At 48.5% G+C, this 17,000-nt stretch overlaps 4 protein-coding genes across 4 annotated transcripts; 2 read left to right on the top strand and 2 right to left on the bottom strand.

Annotated features, from left to right (window-relative positions):
• Positions 1 to 3: 3 nt before the first annotated feature.
• Positions 4 to 925, top strand: TRUGW13939_06335 (uncharacterized protein; the record flags this gene model as incomplete). Its single annotated transcript, XM_035489488.1, has 4 exons — positions 4 to 131; positions 371 to 585; positions 648 to 657; positions 739 to 925. The coding sequence occupies 4 exons, from the start codon at positions 4 to 6 to the stop codon at positions 923 to 925; spliced, it is 540 nt and encodes a 179-aa protein (XP_035345381.1).
• Positions 926 to 1,897: 972 nt separating this feature from the next.
• TRUGW13939_06334 (uncharacterized protein) lies at positions 1,898 to 8,765 on the top strand (the record flags this gene model as incomplete). Its single annotated transcript, XM_035489487.1, has 3 exons — positions 1,898 to 2,040; positions 2,107 to 2,629; positions 3,030 to 8,765. 3 exons carry the CDS (start codon positions 1,898 to 1,900, stop codon positions 8,763 to 8,765), a joined length of 6,402 nt encoding a protein of 2,133 aa, XP_035345380.1.
• Positions 8,766 to 9,495: 730 nt separating this feature from the next.
• On the bottom strand, positions 9,496 to 13,155 carry TRUGW13939_06333 (uncharacterized protein; the record flags this gene model as incomplete). The annotated part of the gene is made up of 1 exon (XM_035489486.1): positions 9,496 to 13,155. The coding sequence occupies one exon, from the start codon at positions 13,153 to 13,155 to the stop codon at positions 9,496 to 9,498; it is 3,660 nt and encodes a 1,219-aa protein (XP_035345379.1).
• Positions 13,156 to 14,211: 1,056 nt separating this feature from the next.
• Positions 14,212 to 16,561, bottom strand: TRUGW13939_06332 (uncharacterized protein; the record flags this gene model as incomplete). Its single annotated transcript, XM_035489485.1, has 2 exons — positions 14,212 to 16,373; positions 16,495 to 16,561. The coding sequence occupies 2 exons, from the start codon at positions 16,559 to 16,561 to the stop codon at positions 14,212 to 14,214; spliced, it is 2,229 nt and encodes a 742-aa protein (XP_035345378.1).
• Between the last annotated feature and the right edge of the window lie 439 nt (positions 16,562 to 17,000).

Here is a 17,000-nt window from a genome sequence, read left to right as displayed (position 1 = left end):
CCGATGAAACCGAGGCATCCAGGAATAAGTCAGAATGGGGACTTGGCATCTCAATTGAAACGCCCAAGAGCTCCAGAGCTCTCTCTTGCAAATGACGATATCCTCATGCCGGAAACCCCTCCTACTGAACCGTAACCTACCCGATCTAGTATGCTTCAACTTCTCTTCTACCCCTCTTCTACTCTAGATAAACCTCTTCAACAGGCATTATCGCGGGACCAAAAATGCATTGTCACCTAGACCGAGACAGAAAATATCCTGGTGGGCGGGTATATTAACCCATTCTCCATGAATACGCATTTCCACGGTCCCCAGACAGAATTCTGGGATAATGTCAAGATGTTGTCGACGCTTGACATTCATCTTTTAGCCAGTCTTCCGGAACTGAAATGATAGAAAACATGGTAACGATGGATCCTACAGCTCACAAAGCATGGGACTTAGGTCCGTTCGCTCTGAAACCTGTCTCTACCGATGAAGATCAAAGCACAATGTACCTTGAATTTCATTGGTTGAAGAAGGATGCATGGCGTGACCCAAGAGTACCTATCGAGGAGCTCTCTACAAAGCCAGAATTACCATCAGGTCTGCCTTTTTAGGAAACGTGGCCTTAAGTTATATGACACAATGATGGACACTCCGATTAGATCTGGCCATGTTCTCAAGTTGAGTACCCCTCACCCGGAGAATACATCTCCCAAGCAAATACCTACTCGAAATGAAGTGGCACTTGAATAGAATTGTCGACATGTCCGTTGGTGCTTTTGACGACAAACACTTGTTCGCACGAGCCGATGATGACGATTATGACGGTGACGGGCTCTGGTATGAGGACAGTATCTATTCGTCTGCCTTTGGCAGCGATGCTGATGTCAATGTTGAGCCTACAATGGAGGATGTTGTCGAGTCTATTGAGAATTGCTGATAGCATCGGTGCAGCTGGCTATGATTGTGTTTCCAAGGGCTATTTTTTCTGTTTAACTGTATGCTGGTGCCTGTGATAAACCATAGATTGACTGCGCGATTGATCAAAGATTTTTTAGTGTAGCTGTTAACATTACATGTATACTTAGGCATCGGTGAGGTTTGTTCAATATTTTGAAGAAATACGAAGCCATGTTTTAATGGAGCCCACTCATGCCTAATAACTTTGACAATTTAAACCAAAAGACAAGCTATAGGCTATCACGTATTGAAGGTTCAATTTGATTGTAATACATTTACAAGTTAGTGAGCAAGGCTCAGGTATCGCACAAAATAATCTAACAACAATACACTTTTTTGATCGCATTACAGGCTATGTATTAGATGGTTCGCGTCCACTGGCCAAATTTTGATTTGCTGACAACGTTAAAAAAAGAATCACATGAAATCTCCGATCTGATCATCCAAAACCTTTTGATTCAGGTGGTATATCAATGATGTCGCACTCGGCGAAATACTTGCAGGATATCATATCGACGCTATCTAATAAGTTTGGCTGATGTACGTTGAGCCGTACATTTGTTGCTATTATTATCGGGAAGAGAGCAAAGGGCCCCACACAGATGCCTGCGTCTAACCTTAATAAGAAAATGCCCCAGCTTTTGCCTTCGTTAATCTGCGTTAAACTCGCGCGTTCCTGAATTAAGCATGTCTATCTCTTTCCGTGTCTGGTAAGGGGCAAAAAGTTGATGGGGAATTCGGTTTCCTTTTTAGGAATTTGCCTTGGAAAATTGATCCGCCATGCTCTCTTCTCGAACCCCGACGCAGCTAGCTCGATGGCGATCCCTGACAGTATAAACTATATAGTTATGCGGTGTCCGGTCTTTCCATCGCGATCTCCTCGATCTTTCAATCTCATCACTAGCCCTCCAGTCTTCAAAAATAATCCGAATTTATTTACGCATACACCACAATGGCCTTCATTAAAGCAGTCACAGTCGCCTCTCTGGCCCTGACGTCAACTGTCGCAGCACAGTCAGCCAACCCAGGTCTCGGAGTCAACAAGAATGCAACGGGAGCAACTGAAGAGGTCACCCCCGGTGCCGGTCCAAACGGGTGAATACTTCCATCGTTAATTAGACCATGCCACTTGAACAAGTAACTGATTATCTCGATCAACAGCTCCGAAGACTGGTTGAACACTGGAATCGATGGTGATGGCTGGAACCCTCCCTTCATGGCTCTCGACGACATTGTCCTCATCGACATCGACTCTTACTACAATGGAATCGGCTCGGCTTGCCAGCAATACGACCAATACTTCCAAAGTGCCGGCTCCCAGTACAATGTCGACCCAGTGATCCTGGCTATCATTGCCATGCAGGAATCTTCCTGCAACGCCGACGCCGGCGGCCCGACGCCGGGCCTGATGCAAGTGTCCTGCGAGAACTATCCTAATGGCCAGTGTACCGACAGCATTCAAGACAACGTCAACGCTGGAACCAACTATCTCGTGAGCCAAATCAACGGATCCAACGGTAATGTCATTGCGGCCTTTGGTTCCTACAACGGATGGTTCACTGCCGGAAGTGGATTGAACAACAACAAGGGTTTGACTGCTGATTACCCTTGCTCTTCTGAAGGCCAGTCCAACGGCCAGCCCCAGAACCTCGATTACATCCACGAAATCTTCAACGGCTGGATGGTGGGTTTGGATGTTTATGGAGATGACAACTGGATCGGCCAATACCAGTGCTCGGGCTCTTGCAATGGAGACAACCAATGTTAAATAGCGTAGTTTAATGGTGATACACTGGATCCGCTCTATATTAGGATATTAAAATTTTTTTTTTTCCAACGTACAATATTGTTTTGGGTGTAAAAATTAAAACCACCGATTAAAACAGGCAATCAAAAATTGTGGTGTGTGATTGGCTGGAGTACAAATCACATGACCTCGACACCGCCTTCCTATTACAGCAGTAGTATCACGAACCTCCATCAACCTCAGTCAGCGACGCGTCGCCAGAAATGAGCTCAATATATACGCCCAGACCGTGTGTCGGTTTCCGCTTAATGGCCTAAACCGTCCTTTTTGATACAAGAGGATGCTGCAGCGGCGTGCGCCCTCTAAGGGCTCGCATCTCCGCCAGGTTAGTGCCGCTAGCTTGGAAAGCACCTCGTCCATTCACTCTCCACCAGCTCCAGCTCCAGCCACGGCGAAATTGGATAATCCCCTGTCCGGAGGCCTCTATCGCCAGCTCTGTACGCTTTGGATCCATGATGAAACCTTTTCAAAGGATGAATTTCTTTTCAATAATTCGGCTTTTGCCGATTCCGGGATCACACCCGGCGATGTACTCGAAATTGTCTGTGTGGACCATTCAGCAGAGCTGGCCTCGAGGAAACCACTTAGTGAGAGCATCATTGAAGGCGAGGCGACTACACATCCCAGCATTTATGCAAAATTCTCTTCGCCAGTCCAAAGCCGGTGTCTGTTTGTAGTAAAGCCTATGCCTCAGGACATCAGGCAACGTCAGCCGAAATTGGAGATATCCGTAACGCGGGCCGTTGCGAACATCTTTGGCTTCAAAAACGGATGCCATGTTATGATATCCCAAATAGAGCGTTCGCAGTGTTCCGCGTCCCACGTTGATATCTCCTTCCGTGACCAGTATCTGGTGCGCGCAGATATGTGGCGATTGGTCACATCAGAATTGGTCAACAAGACTGTTTACAAGGGGCAGAAAATTCTTTCCATGGGGAGTGTTAGAGCGACTGTGAAAAATATCTTCATTGGAGGGAAAAAGGTTCTGTCAGGGTACTTCGCTCCTGGTACGATTCCTGTCTTTCGAAGCGAGGCTGCCAGATATGTCGTCTTTATCCAAATGTCAAAAGAAATGTGGGACTTTGACGCTGAAGGTACAGGTGATATTTTGTTTAGCAGGGTCATTAATGGATTTTTACCCGAACTATTCAAGCGCTGGGCCAACATTGACGCAAAGCATCTGGTTACTATTGTGCTCTTCACTCGAGTCGAATACGACATGCCTGTTGAAAAGGGGATGGAACACTTGAAAAACCTATCAAATCACAACAGCGTCCCAACTCGGGACTTTTATCGAGTTGTTGTCAATGATATTGCAAGCGGACACTGGACGGCGATTCTCGACGAGCTCAAGAAGAACTTTCGCACATTCTTGAGAGATGTTTCAATCCAGAAATTCGGTAGCTCTGCTGGCCCTAGTACGACAAAGCAAGCACCGTCGATCTCAGGGCGTCCCACGGCTGCCATAAGGGGCAATATCCTCGAGGCTATTCATCTAGCGTCATCGCATCTGTCACATGAACACATCGATCGCGACATGGCCCGCACAGGGCATTCGATTGTTGTAATAACCCCTGGATCTGGACTTTTCGAGGTTTCCTACGAGTCTCTGGCTGCCACCACTGATGCTGTTACTAGCATTGGAATTGCCATTGACCTCGTCAGTTTGAGCCCTATGCCACTTCATTCTGTTCCCCTGTTCAAGTACAAGAATCCTAAGGAAAAGCAAACCGACTGGCGCCTCAGCGCACCTCCTGGTGCTGGATCCATGGAGACCCGCCCCTCTACCGCAAGCTTTGGTTCGCCACCGTTTTCTCTCAAAACAGCGCAGTTTGCCTCATTTGCGCGGCCTTTATCACGAGATATGTTACCTGGTCAGTCCAAGGAGTGGAATTATGGGATCCCACATTGGCTTGATATTTCGTTTTGGAATCCCGCCACTTATAAAGAGGATCGGCGAATCACGAAGAATGATATGAATGCCCCAATTCCGTTTACTGTTAACAAAAGGGCTAAACAGTTTGTACCTCGGGTACGGCTGTACGAGATTCAGATGATGGGCATCATGGAAAGTGAACAGTCCAACATCTCGATCCCATATCTATCCGAAAAGAACTTTGGTTTTCAGAGGACTGATTCGAAGCCGCATTCGAGATCTGCCACTCCCCGCACCGGCCATCATTCACTCTCTCCAGGCTCATCTTACAAGGGTCAACTAAGTGACAGTCTAAGACCAGAGGAGTTTCTGCCCAGCTTTTCGAATCACAGAAATCTACTGATAAATAGCGCGGCAAACCAGCATAAGAAAATGAGCAATTGGATGGACGAGTACGACGCAAATGTGTTTGTTCCATTCCCTAAACAGCGCCCCATTCGCAAGTCTGCAAAGGCGAAACGCCTGATAGAACCAGAAAACCAGACATCTCGAGCGCAAGACCGTCTCTCCGCGCGGTCCATTACAGGGCTGCGAGAGCGTAGTGAGCATGAGCTGGAACGGACAATTTCGGGGCAATCAAGCCCACGTGCAAAAAGCGGTAAATCATCACCTAAATATCCTGCCCTGGGTACCAAGGACCATCCATCAATGAAGTCTTCAATCAAACCCACCCGCACTACTCCCAGGATTTCGCGCTCTATCAGCTTTGCTCTGCGTGGACTGGGTATTCCTCCCCCGCGAGCTCAGGCTAGTACTGAAATCAATGCCGAACACGCTCAGGGTCGTGCTACACCGGCTAGAACATCTTCTTCGAATCCAATAGTGGACCTTGAAGGCCAAAAAAGACCATCAACTTCAACAACAAGCACGACTGATGACACTTCTTCGGTTCGTAGTGTTCACCTTTCGCCCCAACGCTCACCTACACCTAAAGCGTCTACCGAAAATTTGGAAATATCTCAACCCCGTCCAATCTCGCAAGCGCGACCTATATCAATCAAAAGCGTGAGCAAGAGACCGCTTGATGATTCTCGAACGGATCGCAGCGGTGCTGAAATTCCTGTACCCACGGCTATTGAACCACAGACAGCAACGGGGACTATTGGGGCTACCAATGGACCATTCCCTATGACAAGGGGTGTTTTAAAGCATGAAGCAGGAGGAAGTCGAGATATGCCTGCAACCAGCAGCACATCACCTAGCAAGACTCTTGCTCCCTGGGTTAGGTCCATTAACCCATCAAATGCGCCAAGGGCTTCTTTGAGAGATGCAAGCTGGTTTGGTCGCTGGCAGCATGCTTATCCACGACCACCTCATGTTGCTGTCGTTAAATGGAAAAGTTTGAAAACTCCTGCAGTCTTGCCTCTAACGACGGAAGAGTTCCCCTCACCAAAAGAGCTGGCGACAAACTACCTGGAGACTCCATATAGAGTTTTTCCTAACGAGGACAACGATTCAAGCGATATGCTTCGAGGGCAGGACGCCATTTTACGGGAGATGATTGCACTAAGACTTTCCCATGGCTTTCAAATCGTGATTGGGAGTGCCGTGGCAGAAGCTACTGGTCAGCCTTTTCTTGAGTTCTTGAACGTCTTTGATACAAAAGACCTTGGAAAAGATGATGCCACGGTGATCCTCTCCAAAGGCAATATAATCCACAGATTATCCTGTGTCGCAGGTGGGGAAATAGAAGTTACAAGATTCACTCGTCTGTCAAATGTTTCAGACCTTGAGAAAAGCCACTCGCCCACGTATACCTTGGCAATCCGAACGATCCTTGCCAAGACATATGACCTGAGCGAAGTGAAACTGCTTTCTTCTGCCGAAGAGTACAACTGGAATTATGCAGACAATTATATTGCCGGCCATAGAGACCATTTGATAGACCCAACCAGGCAGCTGCGGTTCTGGCGAGTTCGGTTTGTTCTTATTCCCATGCACTTGCCTCCTCACACACGGCGCCATTTCAACGAAGACAACGAGGAGGAAATCCACCTGCTTGGTATTAGTCAATTGACCAACCTGTGGCAACGCAACAAATACATACCGCCGGACGAGAAGCGCTTTCAATCTTCTGGTCGCAACAACCAAAAGGACCAAAACCCGTTGAATATTCTGTACCAAACACAGAATCCATCTGAAATAGTTGGTGCCGAGTTCAACAGACTGTTGCTTACTGATCCGCAACTCGATAACCCGCCTGCCCAGTTACTGCCGGATTCAGAGCTGCTCGAGAGGTCTGACTTTGGTCCAGCTTCCCTCATAGAGCTAGCCCATATTATACAAGGAGAAAAGGGGGCGCGTTTGATGGATCGAAGGTGGCATTTGCGGTTGCATTATAGTTGCCTGGTTGGCTCCGAGTTTACGACCTGGCTTGTGCAGACGTTCCGGGACATCGACAATCGAGAAGAAGCCGTAAAGTTTGGGAATGAGCTCATGAGACTGGGACTGTTTATCCACGTCGAGAGAAGACACAACTTTCGAGATGGTAACTATTTCTATCAAATCGCGAGTCAGTTCCGGGTTCCACGCCCAGAATCGAAGAGTGGATGGTTCCCAGGTCTTGGAAAGTCAGACAGTTCTGTTCCAGCTACGCCATTAGGAGACATTTCTGCCAAAGACCCACCCGGTGTATTAGAGCAAGCAAAATCGGAGAAACCTGAAGAGACAACCGCATCTACAACGGACACCCCTCCAAAGACCAAGAACAAGGTTACCATCATGCTATCCAAGACTATGAAATACGACGTGGATCCGCGCAAACGCTCCAATCGACCAGAAGTCGTTGACCTCCATTACGACAGGCTGCACAATCCAGAGAACTGTTTCCACATTGAACTAAGTTGGATGAGCGCCACTGCGAAGCTGGTCGAAGACGCGGTAGCCTCGTGGGCCTCAACTGCAGACAAATACGGATTGAAACTTGTCCAAGTGCCCATCGCAGAAGCAGCAGCCACAGTTAAAGCACAGACATTCAGGAGACTATATCGTGTGAAGTTGTGTGTTGAACCGCCACCTCCTCCAATGGGATCTCTTACATTCGGGGCCACATCTTTTTCACAACGGGATAGGCATTTTTACCAGAAAGCAATCCTCCGCAAGTTTGATTTTGTCCTTGATTTTGAGGCAGCATCTTCTTTCCCGCGGGACGTGGAAGTTTTATATTCGTGGGGGAAACCAGAATATCAATACCCGCAATACATCCACCAATCAGGCTGTCTTTTGGCTCAAATCTCCGATGAAGGCGATTTCATTTTCCTTGCCAACCGGCTATTCAGCACGAAAAGCGCAGCCGGCGGTGGTCGCGACACGGGCCATATTCATCACCATCATCACCATCCTAAGTTCGACCGCGGCGAGCGCGGCGGTAATGACTTGCACCACCGCGCGCGCGCAAGCACGTACTCGTACGATCCAATGTTCTCGCCTCGTTTGTCGCCCTTGGTCCGACCTGCCGGAGATCATTCATTCCTCCAGCACACAAACAACATACCCAATTTAACCCTCAATCCACAGCCAACATCTGCTTCTCCTTCATTCAATCCAACTTCCAGTCCCGTACTCGACACTTCAAATCTGTACAAAACGCCCGAATATTTGAAAACTCAAGTCGAGGAATTCTGCAACGACCCGGACCGTTTACAGCAGTTTTATGCAGAGGAGCCTACGGTCATTGTTCGTCCTGGCTCGACGCGTCTGGGCCCGATGACTACAGCTACCACCACCACAACAACCGCTGCTATTACTGCTGCTGCTGGTTCTACTACTAATATGCCATCTTCTTCGTCGGCGACAACAAGCTCGGCAATAATGGAGGCGTCGATCCCGTCGCTGGAGTTGCCTGCGAGCCTGGTTGGTCATCCTACACCGCCTCCGCCGGATCTGGATACTGGTCAGCCTGATTCTTCGACTACTGCTGCTCCTCCTCCTTCTCCTCCTCCTCATCCTGGTACCTCTACGTCTGCTGCTCCTTCTGCCCCCGAAGAGAGAGAACCAGACCAGTCGGATATTAGCAACAGCAGTACCAGCAACAAAAGTCCGAGTCTAAAAAGCGGCGATCTAAAGCCTATGATCTGACAATGAACTATACAATATAAGAAAAAAACCCGAAGCTAAAGCAAAACCACTCGCCTATTGATACCCTGTTTTACTTTCAAAGTTGCTTTTCCTTTTCATCATCTCGTTGCAAAAGTCAATATCAATATATAACATGTATAGGTTTACTACAAAAATGAGTGTATGTACGATTACCCTGTATCAAAGTCTATATATGTGAGATCTATCTTTTCTTCATATTAATTGATGATAATGGAATCAATGACCTTGAGCGTAATAATAATATTGAATTATCTTATCTTATTATTGCTAGAAAAGAAATTCGTAGCAACCAGGCCAGTTGACCCGATAGCTGTGTGAAATCCGACTCGCAAAGATAGCTCGAAATAAATAAAAATGCAACACTTCGACAAGAACAAAAAGATTTGAGCTCAAAAGGCTAATAAAAATGCCATAGCCCACCCATGTTACCAAAACGCCTTGTCCAATTGGAATCGGAATAAAAATGAGGACAATCCTCCAAAGTCAGCAACTGAAAAGCACAAAACAATAAGGAGAAGAAAATGAATTATTAAAATACATAACAACATTAAAAAATTAAAAAAAAATTGCAGTCCAAGTAAGAAACAACTGGGTATCATCACGATAAAGCCAATAGGGCCAGGGATAAAAAGACGACTGCTAACGGAAGAAAAAGGTATAAAAAGGAAAAGAAAAGAGAGAAGAAAAAAAAACAAACTGTCTTGAGTTTCTACAAAGCTTCCTCAATGTCGAGAAGCCACTTGCGGATCCCCTCTCGCAAAGTATTGTCCGGCCGAAAAGGTCGTCGCTTTGCACTCTTGTCTGCCGGATCGACACCAAAATCAGTATCATTGTCATCCCGACAGTGGTCTTCGGCAACAGTTCGAGCAACCTCTTCTAAGGCACCCAGAACCGTTTTGCGACATTCATTGCGCGGAACTTCAACAACAACAGGTGGAGCGTCCTCGGCAGGTCGTTCACGTTCGTCTAATTTGGAAGTCCTGTGCGGGGATGGTGCTCTGGAATGCGCCAAAGATGACTGTCCGCTTTGAATGAGAACTCGTTCAATGGCATCGACCAAAGTTCCATCGACGTCCACGACGGGCTCTTCGACAAACTTAGTTTCGGCTTCCTCTAGGTCAATAGATTCGGCTAGTGTCGCAATGGAACCCTTCCGCGAGCGTACACTGCCACCGAACAAACCAGGGAAATGGCTTGCAGAGGATGGATTCTCCTGACGAAGCGTAGCAGGCGAGGCCACACCGGGAGAGCCCGTGGAATTTGCGGTAATCTTGCGTAAAAGACGAATCCTCTTTACGGTGCAGCTTCGCGTATCGGCAACCAACGTACTGGCAATCTCCACCCATCGATCCGTGATGCTAGCGTTGTCAGGGTCAAAGAAAGTATGTGGGCTAGATTCAGCTTGCATCGCGCGCTTGATGTCGGCATCGATGCCGTGGTATGGCCTGACTGCTTGAAGTAAAAAGTCTTCGTGGAAGTTTTTCAACCAACCGCCGACATTCAACGTTGGGCTCTCATTGTCCTTCAGGCCACAGTTGGTATTGGAGAAACTACTTTGCATCGAGCCACCAACATCCATGCTTGTGACCGAAGTCCTTGCCTTTTTGGGCGATGCCAACGTGGACTCGTTCGACGATGACAAGGATAGGAAACCACGCAAGGGAAGATCGACATCAACTACACCATCGTCGCCTCGCACTGATAGCTTCAACGGAGAATCCTTGACATTATCGGTAGGGGCTAATTCGGGCTCGTCTTGGTCGAATGTATTCTTTGGGGTTGTAGAAGACTGGGCAATGGAAATGGTATCCGAGGTAGAAGGAGGCTTGGGGACCTTTGGCGATGTTTCAAGTTGCGAGCTGTTGGCAATGCTCTTTTCGGTTTTGTCATCTTCGGGTAGAAACTGACTTGCTGAAGTTTGTGCTAATGAGGCTCGGCGGACAGAAGCGGCACCATCACTTCCTCTGGAAGACTCAGGTCGCCCAGCCCAAAATCCAGACAATATATTGCCCACCCATTTCGTACCACCAGCGGGGACATTTCCATCTGAGCTCATATTTGTTTCGCTTCGACGCAAGTTCTGTAAGAGCTTCGCAGATGCATAGCTATCATTGCTGTCCATTCCTGCTCGGTCCGAATCATCTTGTATATGACGTCGGCGAGATGTGAAATGCGGCACAGGCATGGCTGAATTGTTAGTCGTGGTTGATGTCGTGGCTCTTGTGCGAGCGTCAGTTGCGTGTATTGGCAGACTGGCCGTTGTGATTGATCTGACATCGGAATCTCTTCTGTGGCTTGGAAACAACGGCGAGTCGGCTTGGTAAGTCTGCTCTGCGTCATCGGTGTTTTTATGCGCAGTTTCGCTCGACGATACGCTGCCAGATCTCCGAGGAACTTCGGGCTCTTCAGTAGTGAGCCTCTGTGCCCTTGCCCTTCGGTTGATTCTACGGCGAAGTGACTCTTGTCTGAGAAGAGGGAATGTTGGTGGGCTCTGAGAAAGTGGCCGGTTTGATGTCGATGTCCCTGGACGCATAGGCGAGCTGACGTAGTCGAAGCGATGTTTGGCTGGGAGAAAGGCGGAGAGGATGAAGATCAATCGTCTTGCTACCATCTTGTTGTCTGACACAATCACAGTGCGGCTGGAAATTGTAGGTCCGAGATCTTGCTGTAGTTTCTGCTGTAGCTGATGGCGCCTGCGGTACCAGTCGGGTCCCAAGCTATCGAGCCACTCTGTATGGTTTCCTAGGAAAGCCGTGATGAGCACTAGAAAGAACAATCCATGCTCTTTATCTGCCATGAGGCGTGCAATCCAGCGTGCTTCCTCGCGCCATACGCCCCATCGACTTTGACCAAGAACAACTCGAGGTATGCGTAAAGCGGCCGATATTCTCTGGGCATTAAGAAGCAGTTCTTCTTTGAGTTTGCTATTGTATGCAAGTACATTTGGGCGAAGTTGAATGATGGTCTGATTCGTCCTTTGCATATTGGGCATCTTCATGGCTTTCGGGACGTTTGGCTTTGGCGCCTGAGATACCTGTGCATCAACCTTCTTAAGTAAGATCAGAATCTCACGTCGGGCCAGGTTTTCCAGGAAGGTCAATGTGCGGGTAATCACGTCCCAATGATCGACAAGAAGATCAATCCTGTCATCTAGGCCCGAAGACTGAGAATGGTTCTCGTCAATGAAAGCGCTACTCCAATGCGGGTCTGAGTCCAAAGAAAATGACATTTGCTTCGGACCGTCCGGACCATGGGTGCTTGGCCGCGACATTGGCCGTGTATTGTTACGCGTCGCGAGCGGAACTTGGATGGTAATAGCTACCGCATACATCGGTGTTTTCTTTTCCTTAATTTTGCGGCGTTTGGCGAAGTCGGGGAAAGGGAAAGCACCGTCCTGCATAGAATCAGGGGGTACGGAGCCGAACAACTCTGGTGAGTCTCCAGACGAGTCGCGCGATTCTGGTAGGTTCACACTAAACATCCGAGTAACGAGAATTGTAACCTTGGAAGATGATTGTTGGGGTCGGTCAAGAAAATAACCTCCCGGGGACTGGGTGCCAGACGAGTATGTCCTCGCTAGGGGGGTACGCGGTGTTTGTCGCCCACCAAGTGCATCAACCTCACGGGAGGCAGGTGATGTGCCCTTTACATCAGAGTCGGTTGATAGTATATGCATCTTAGTGGATGAACCCTTGTAGCTGAAAGCGCTGCTCCCAAATATACAGTTGAGCAGGCCTGTGTCACCATTCTCGGGAGTAGTGCGGTTGTGATAGGGTTCGAGAAAACTCTCGCTATTTGAAGTCACCGAACTGATAGAGTTTCTGCATCGAGCACGACTGAAGGCCCCCGAAGAAATTGGAGGCGGTATTTTCCGAGCGCTTGCGGCTTGCGAGATCAAACCACCGGCATCGGCGAACGAAGACTGGCCAGTCTGCAAAGAGCCTCTGCGAGAAGGAGCCTGAGACAGACTCGAGGTCCGCGAATGCCTCCCTGATGGCGGATCAAACACTTGTGGATCCAGACCCAAGCCCTGCGAGAAGGAGGAGGGGTCCGGAGTTCCCTTTGAGTCGAGCAGTATGCACGGCTCATCTCGATCGCCGATGGCATTCTGGGCAATTATAATCCTAAAGTCTTTGATCACATCCAACTCGAGTCCGCCACGATCGTCGTATCCCCCAGTATTCGAGGCATTGGGCGAATTGAAGCTGGTTTGGAAGGCATGGGCCGAATTGGACGACCGATGGAGCTGGCGGGGGTCCGGGAAGAGCAGACCGGAGGTGTGCTCCTCTTCAGTGACTGAGTCTAGGGTAGCAGCATTTCGCGATGCATATGCGTTTGGGCTAAATGTACTCAGCAAGCGTCCCAGCATGGTGAAGGCGGGTCAGTCTTGCTGGAGGAGAGTGAGTGACAGCGGGTAGAATTGAGGTGTAATTGTCCGATGGGCGATCTGCTTATCGTGTAAACTCCATCGTGGAAATGAGGATGAATTTGACAGCGGGCCCTGTTTCACGACGATGACGACGACGAACACGCGACGCCAATTGTCGGCGGAGTGGAATTGTGACGAGGGTGGTGAACAAAGCCGCTTTCGACCGAGTTGAAGATGGTTACTAGAGGGGCACACTGGTCTTCTCGACGCGGGGTCGAGGGGAGGATAAACAGAGTCGCAGACAGAGGACGACGATGGAAGAGGGGAGCAGCAGCGGAGCCAGGCGGAGAGCGGAGTTGATAGTAGTACTAATAGTATTCGTGATGATGGGGAGAGCGCGGAAGGGCGGTGAAGCCCTGCGCCTAATCGGGAAACCAACCATGCGCGGGCTCCACTGCCGCCGCCGCCATTGGCTGCAAGTGAATTTTCTGTATTTCTGTCTCTACTCGGCCGAAAGGATATAGAAAAGAAACATCATATATATACTGCTGAAGACTTCTATGTGTATATTGCCGCTGCATCAACTGCCGGCATGCCCTCCGCAGTGTGCACCAGCAGCACATGGTAGATAAGATAATAGCTACAGTACCGAATCCGTACTAATTCCGTACTAAAGAAGCAAGGACCAGCGTGCAGCAGGCTAGCCCTACTTGTTGCGTGCATGCGGCAATCCCGATGACAACCGCGTAACTATTATTAGTTAGTAATTGGTTGGTTGGCATTTGTTCTGGAGTAACTAGAGATCTACAATAATTGTGATTGGGTGGCAAACTATCACCAGACTGACAATTCATCATGTCGACCTACGTGTCACTGCCATGAATAGCATGCGCTCTGTCCTACATGACATGCAGTAGCCAATGCTATTCACAGTTACATTGGATAATATTCAATCTTGTCCAATATTGTCAGCCTCCAGACCAAGTGGCTGGTGCGTTGTCCCGCGTATTGATGTTTCTATATCTCTATATCATGTTTTGTCGACCATGCTATATATCACGCCTTGCTCGTTTTACTTTTGACACGCGCCAGCAGTTTCTTCACGTCGACCTCTTCTGCAGCGTCGCTGCGCTTAGACGATCCTTTCCTTTTCTTCTTAGTTTCTTCCACAGGTTCATCGTCATTGCCATCATCACGCACTCTGCGCCTCTTCCGACTTTCCTCGAGCACTGCTTTCATGCCTGACGTGCCTTTGAACTTCGGATTGGTCGGGTCGATTGCAAACTCATGGCTATCATACATATTGGCGAACCGAGGGTCTTTGACATCCATCTCAAAGTCGTCGTTGACAGTTGCTTGGTCGTCTCTGTGCTTGCTTCTACCTTTCTTCCCCTTCTTGCGAGCCCGCTTCTCGGCTTTTTCGATCTCGGTCATGTTGAAATGTTTCATCCCCGTAGACTGGTCATCGACCATGAGAAGTTCAAGCTCGGCGCGCTTGGTCGCCACTGCAGCTTCTTCCGCCGCTCTCTCCTCGCGTTTCTTGCGTCGTTCCTCCTTGCGCTGGCTTGCCTTGATTTTACCCTCCGGTTCGTTGAAGAAAGGATCATCGAAACCAAGATCTTCTTCAGCGGCAATGGTTTGCTGCGCTTCCTCATCATCATGGACATTGTCCGCCGTAGTAGCCTCGTCATCTCGCTTGGGCGTTTTCAATTTCTCCTTTCGTAGTTTCCTGCGTTCTCGCTGCTTGCGAATGTACTTTTCGACTGTTGTTTCTTCAATGACTGGTTCATTCTCAAACACAGACTCTCGGACTGGTTCGCCTGCCAGTCCCGAGGTGAAAGTAATCTCCATGTCGCCCACGGGACCTTTTTCTTTCGACGGTTTAGCAGCAGGCTCCTCTTTCAAGCCAAGTAGAGCGCGCATTCGCTGCCTTTCCGTCTCCTTCTTTGACGTCTTTGAAGTTGTATCAGTGGTTGTATCGACAATCTCAACACCGCCTTCCTCTTCGTCATCATCGTCACCATCGGAGCTGTCACTAGCCAGGTAGGCTTTTAGGTCATTTTCTTCAATATCCTTGCGCCCACCTCTGAACGCTTTTGCTTGTGCCTCTTTTCGGACCTTGTCGTCGGCATCCCACGTAAGTTTCACTTTGCTGTGTTGAAGCGCATCCGTTACGAATTCCGTAGGTCTATATCCATCCGGTATACGGCGGCACTGTTCCCGCGGTTTATCATCTGAAAAGTCTGTGTCGTCTGGGACAAACCGGAGATCAAAGAAATTGGCGCTAGACAGATATTCAGTGCCATCAATAGAATCGTAGGCCTGTTTTGCCGTTTGCTTGGACGCAAACTCGATGATGGCGTAGTAATAACGTAGCCGTTCAAGCTGATATTGTCGAAGTTGGGTCGTGTTGAACTCGTTTCCCTCGTCCTCTTTCACGATGGACTTTTTGATTTTTTCGTCTTCACCCTCCGAGTCTTCGTCCTCGTCCTCTTCTTCCTCATCCTCGTCGTCTAGCTCCTCCTCTTCATCATCTTCGTGTGCAGATGCGAAAATCTCTCGAGGAGGACCTTCCATCTCTTCCCTCTCCATCCGCTCTTTTCCAAATTCACTAGGATAAATCGAGACTTGTGAAATGCGACCCCCGGTTACAAAACTTGAAAACACGGCCATGAGATCTTCAGCTCGGATGTTGTCCCAGTCGAGGTTCACGACGGCAATGCGATTCGTCACCTCGCCAAGTGGGACATCTGATTGTTTTTTGTCGGGAAATTCGACGTCGTCCACATCACCCTCAACATCTGCATCGTCGTCTTCTTCTTCGTCGCTGGAAGACTCCTCACTGGAAGATGACTCCGAAAAGCCTCCGTCACGTGCTGGATCATAATCCCTCTTCTTCTTCTTTTCTACCCTTTGCAGTTCCTTGAGTACTACTTCGTCATCATCGACACTACCCGCCGCAGAAGCAACGTCGGCGTCGTCCTCGTCGTCCTCTTTTCCCTCCCCCTCCTCATCCTCCAAGCGGTAAAACCGTTCCAGCTGTTTCTTAGTATCATCGCGAGCTAATTTGCGACCGTAGCGATCCACTGCAGCATTTCGCGAAAAGTCCTTGTCGCGCAGCATGTGCGCAAAGCGCTTGTCTAGTTTGACATGGGTATGGCGTTTGCTAGGTAGACGGTAGCGAGGGTCGCTTTGGATATTGGCAAAACGTTTATCGGCTGTTCAAGTCATCGTGTTAGTAACTCTCCCTCTCTATCTATCTCTTGCGACAAATAAATCTCATAGTTGCATTTCGACTCCGACAAACGCGAATGGAAAAGCCGAATAGAAAAGACTTACAGATAGTTGCAGCATCGTCTTTGGCTTTGCTATGGCCTTTTCCCTTTTTACGGCTAGGCTCCGCCATGTTGAATTGAGTTGTGAGATGTATCAATCACTGCAAATAAACTCAGTTAATCTGTTTTTCTCTGAACAAGAGAAAAATGCCGAGCGAGTTGGCAGGACAAAGTGATGTGTGGTAGTTTTCAAGGTCTCCGGATGTGCCAAGTCGAGATATTTTTTTTGATGTGGCCCGTGCGCTTATCGTCTAGGCCCGTTATCTGACTGGATGCAAATTTGCTGATAGAAATGCTTGGAGTAAAACGAAAAAGAAGCATTTTAATAATATGAGGATGTTGATATGTATTGAAAAGGTAACTGCAAGCTATGCTATGTAAATGACAAGTTGTACAAGCTAGTTGTACGCATATATGATTCTGTCCTGGTGAGATTCCTCTCTCTACATGCTATGTACCCCCATCATGCTACACACTTGTAACAGGTGCTTCTTATTTGGCTGCTGTTGC

Source organism: Talaromyces rugulosus, chromosome III (assembly GCF_013368755.1).
Source record: "Talaromyces rugulosus chromosome III, complete sequence".
NCBI lineage: Eukaryota > Fungi > Ascomycota > Eurotiomycetes > Eurotiales > Trichocomaceae > Talaromyces > Talaromyces rugulosus.
This window is presented reverse-complemented; position numbering and strand designations above follow the sequence as displayed.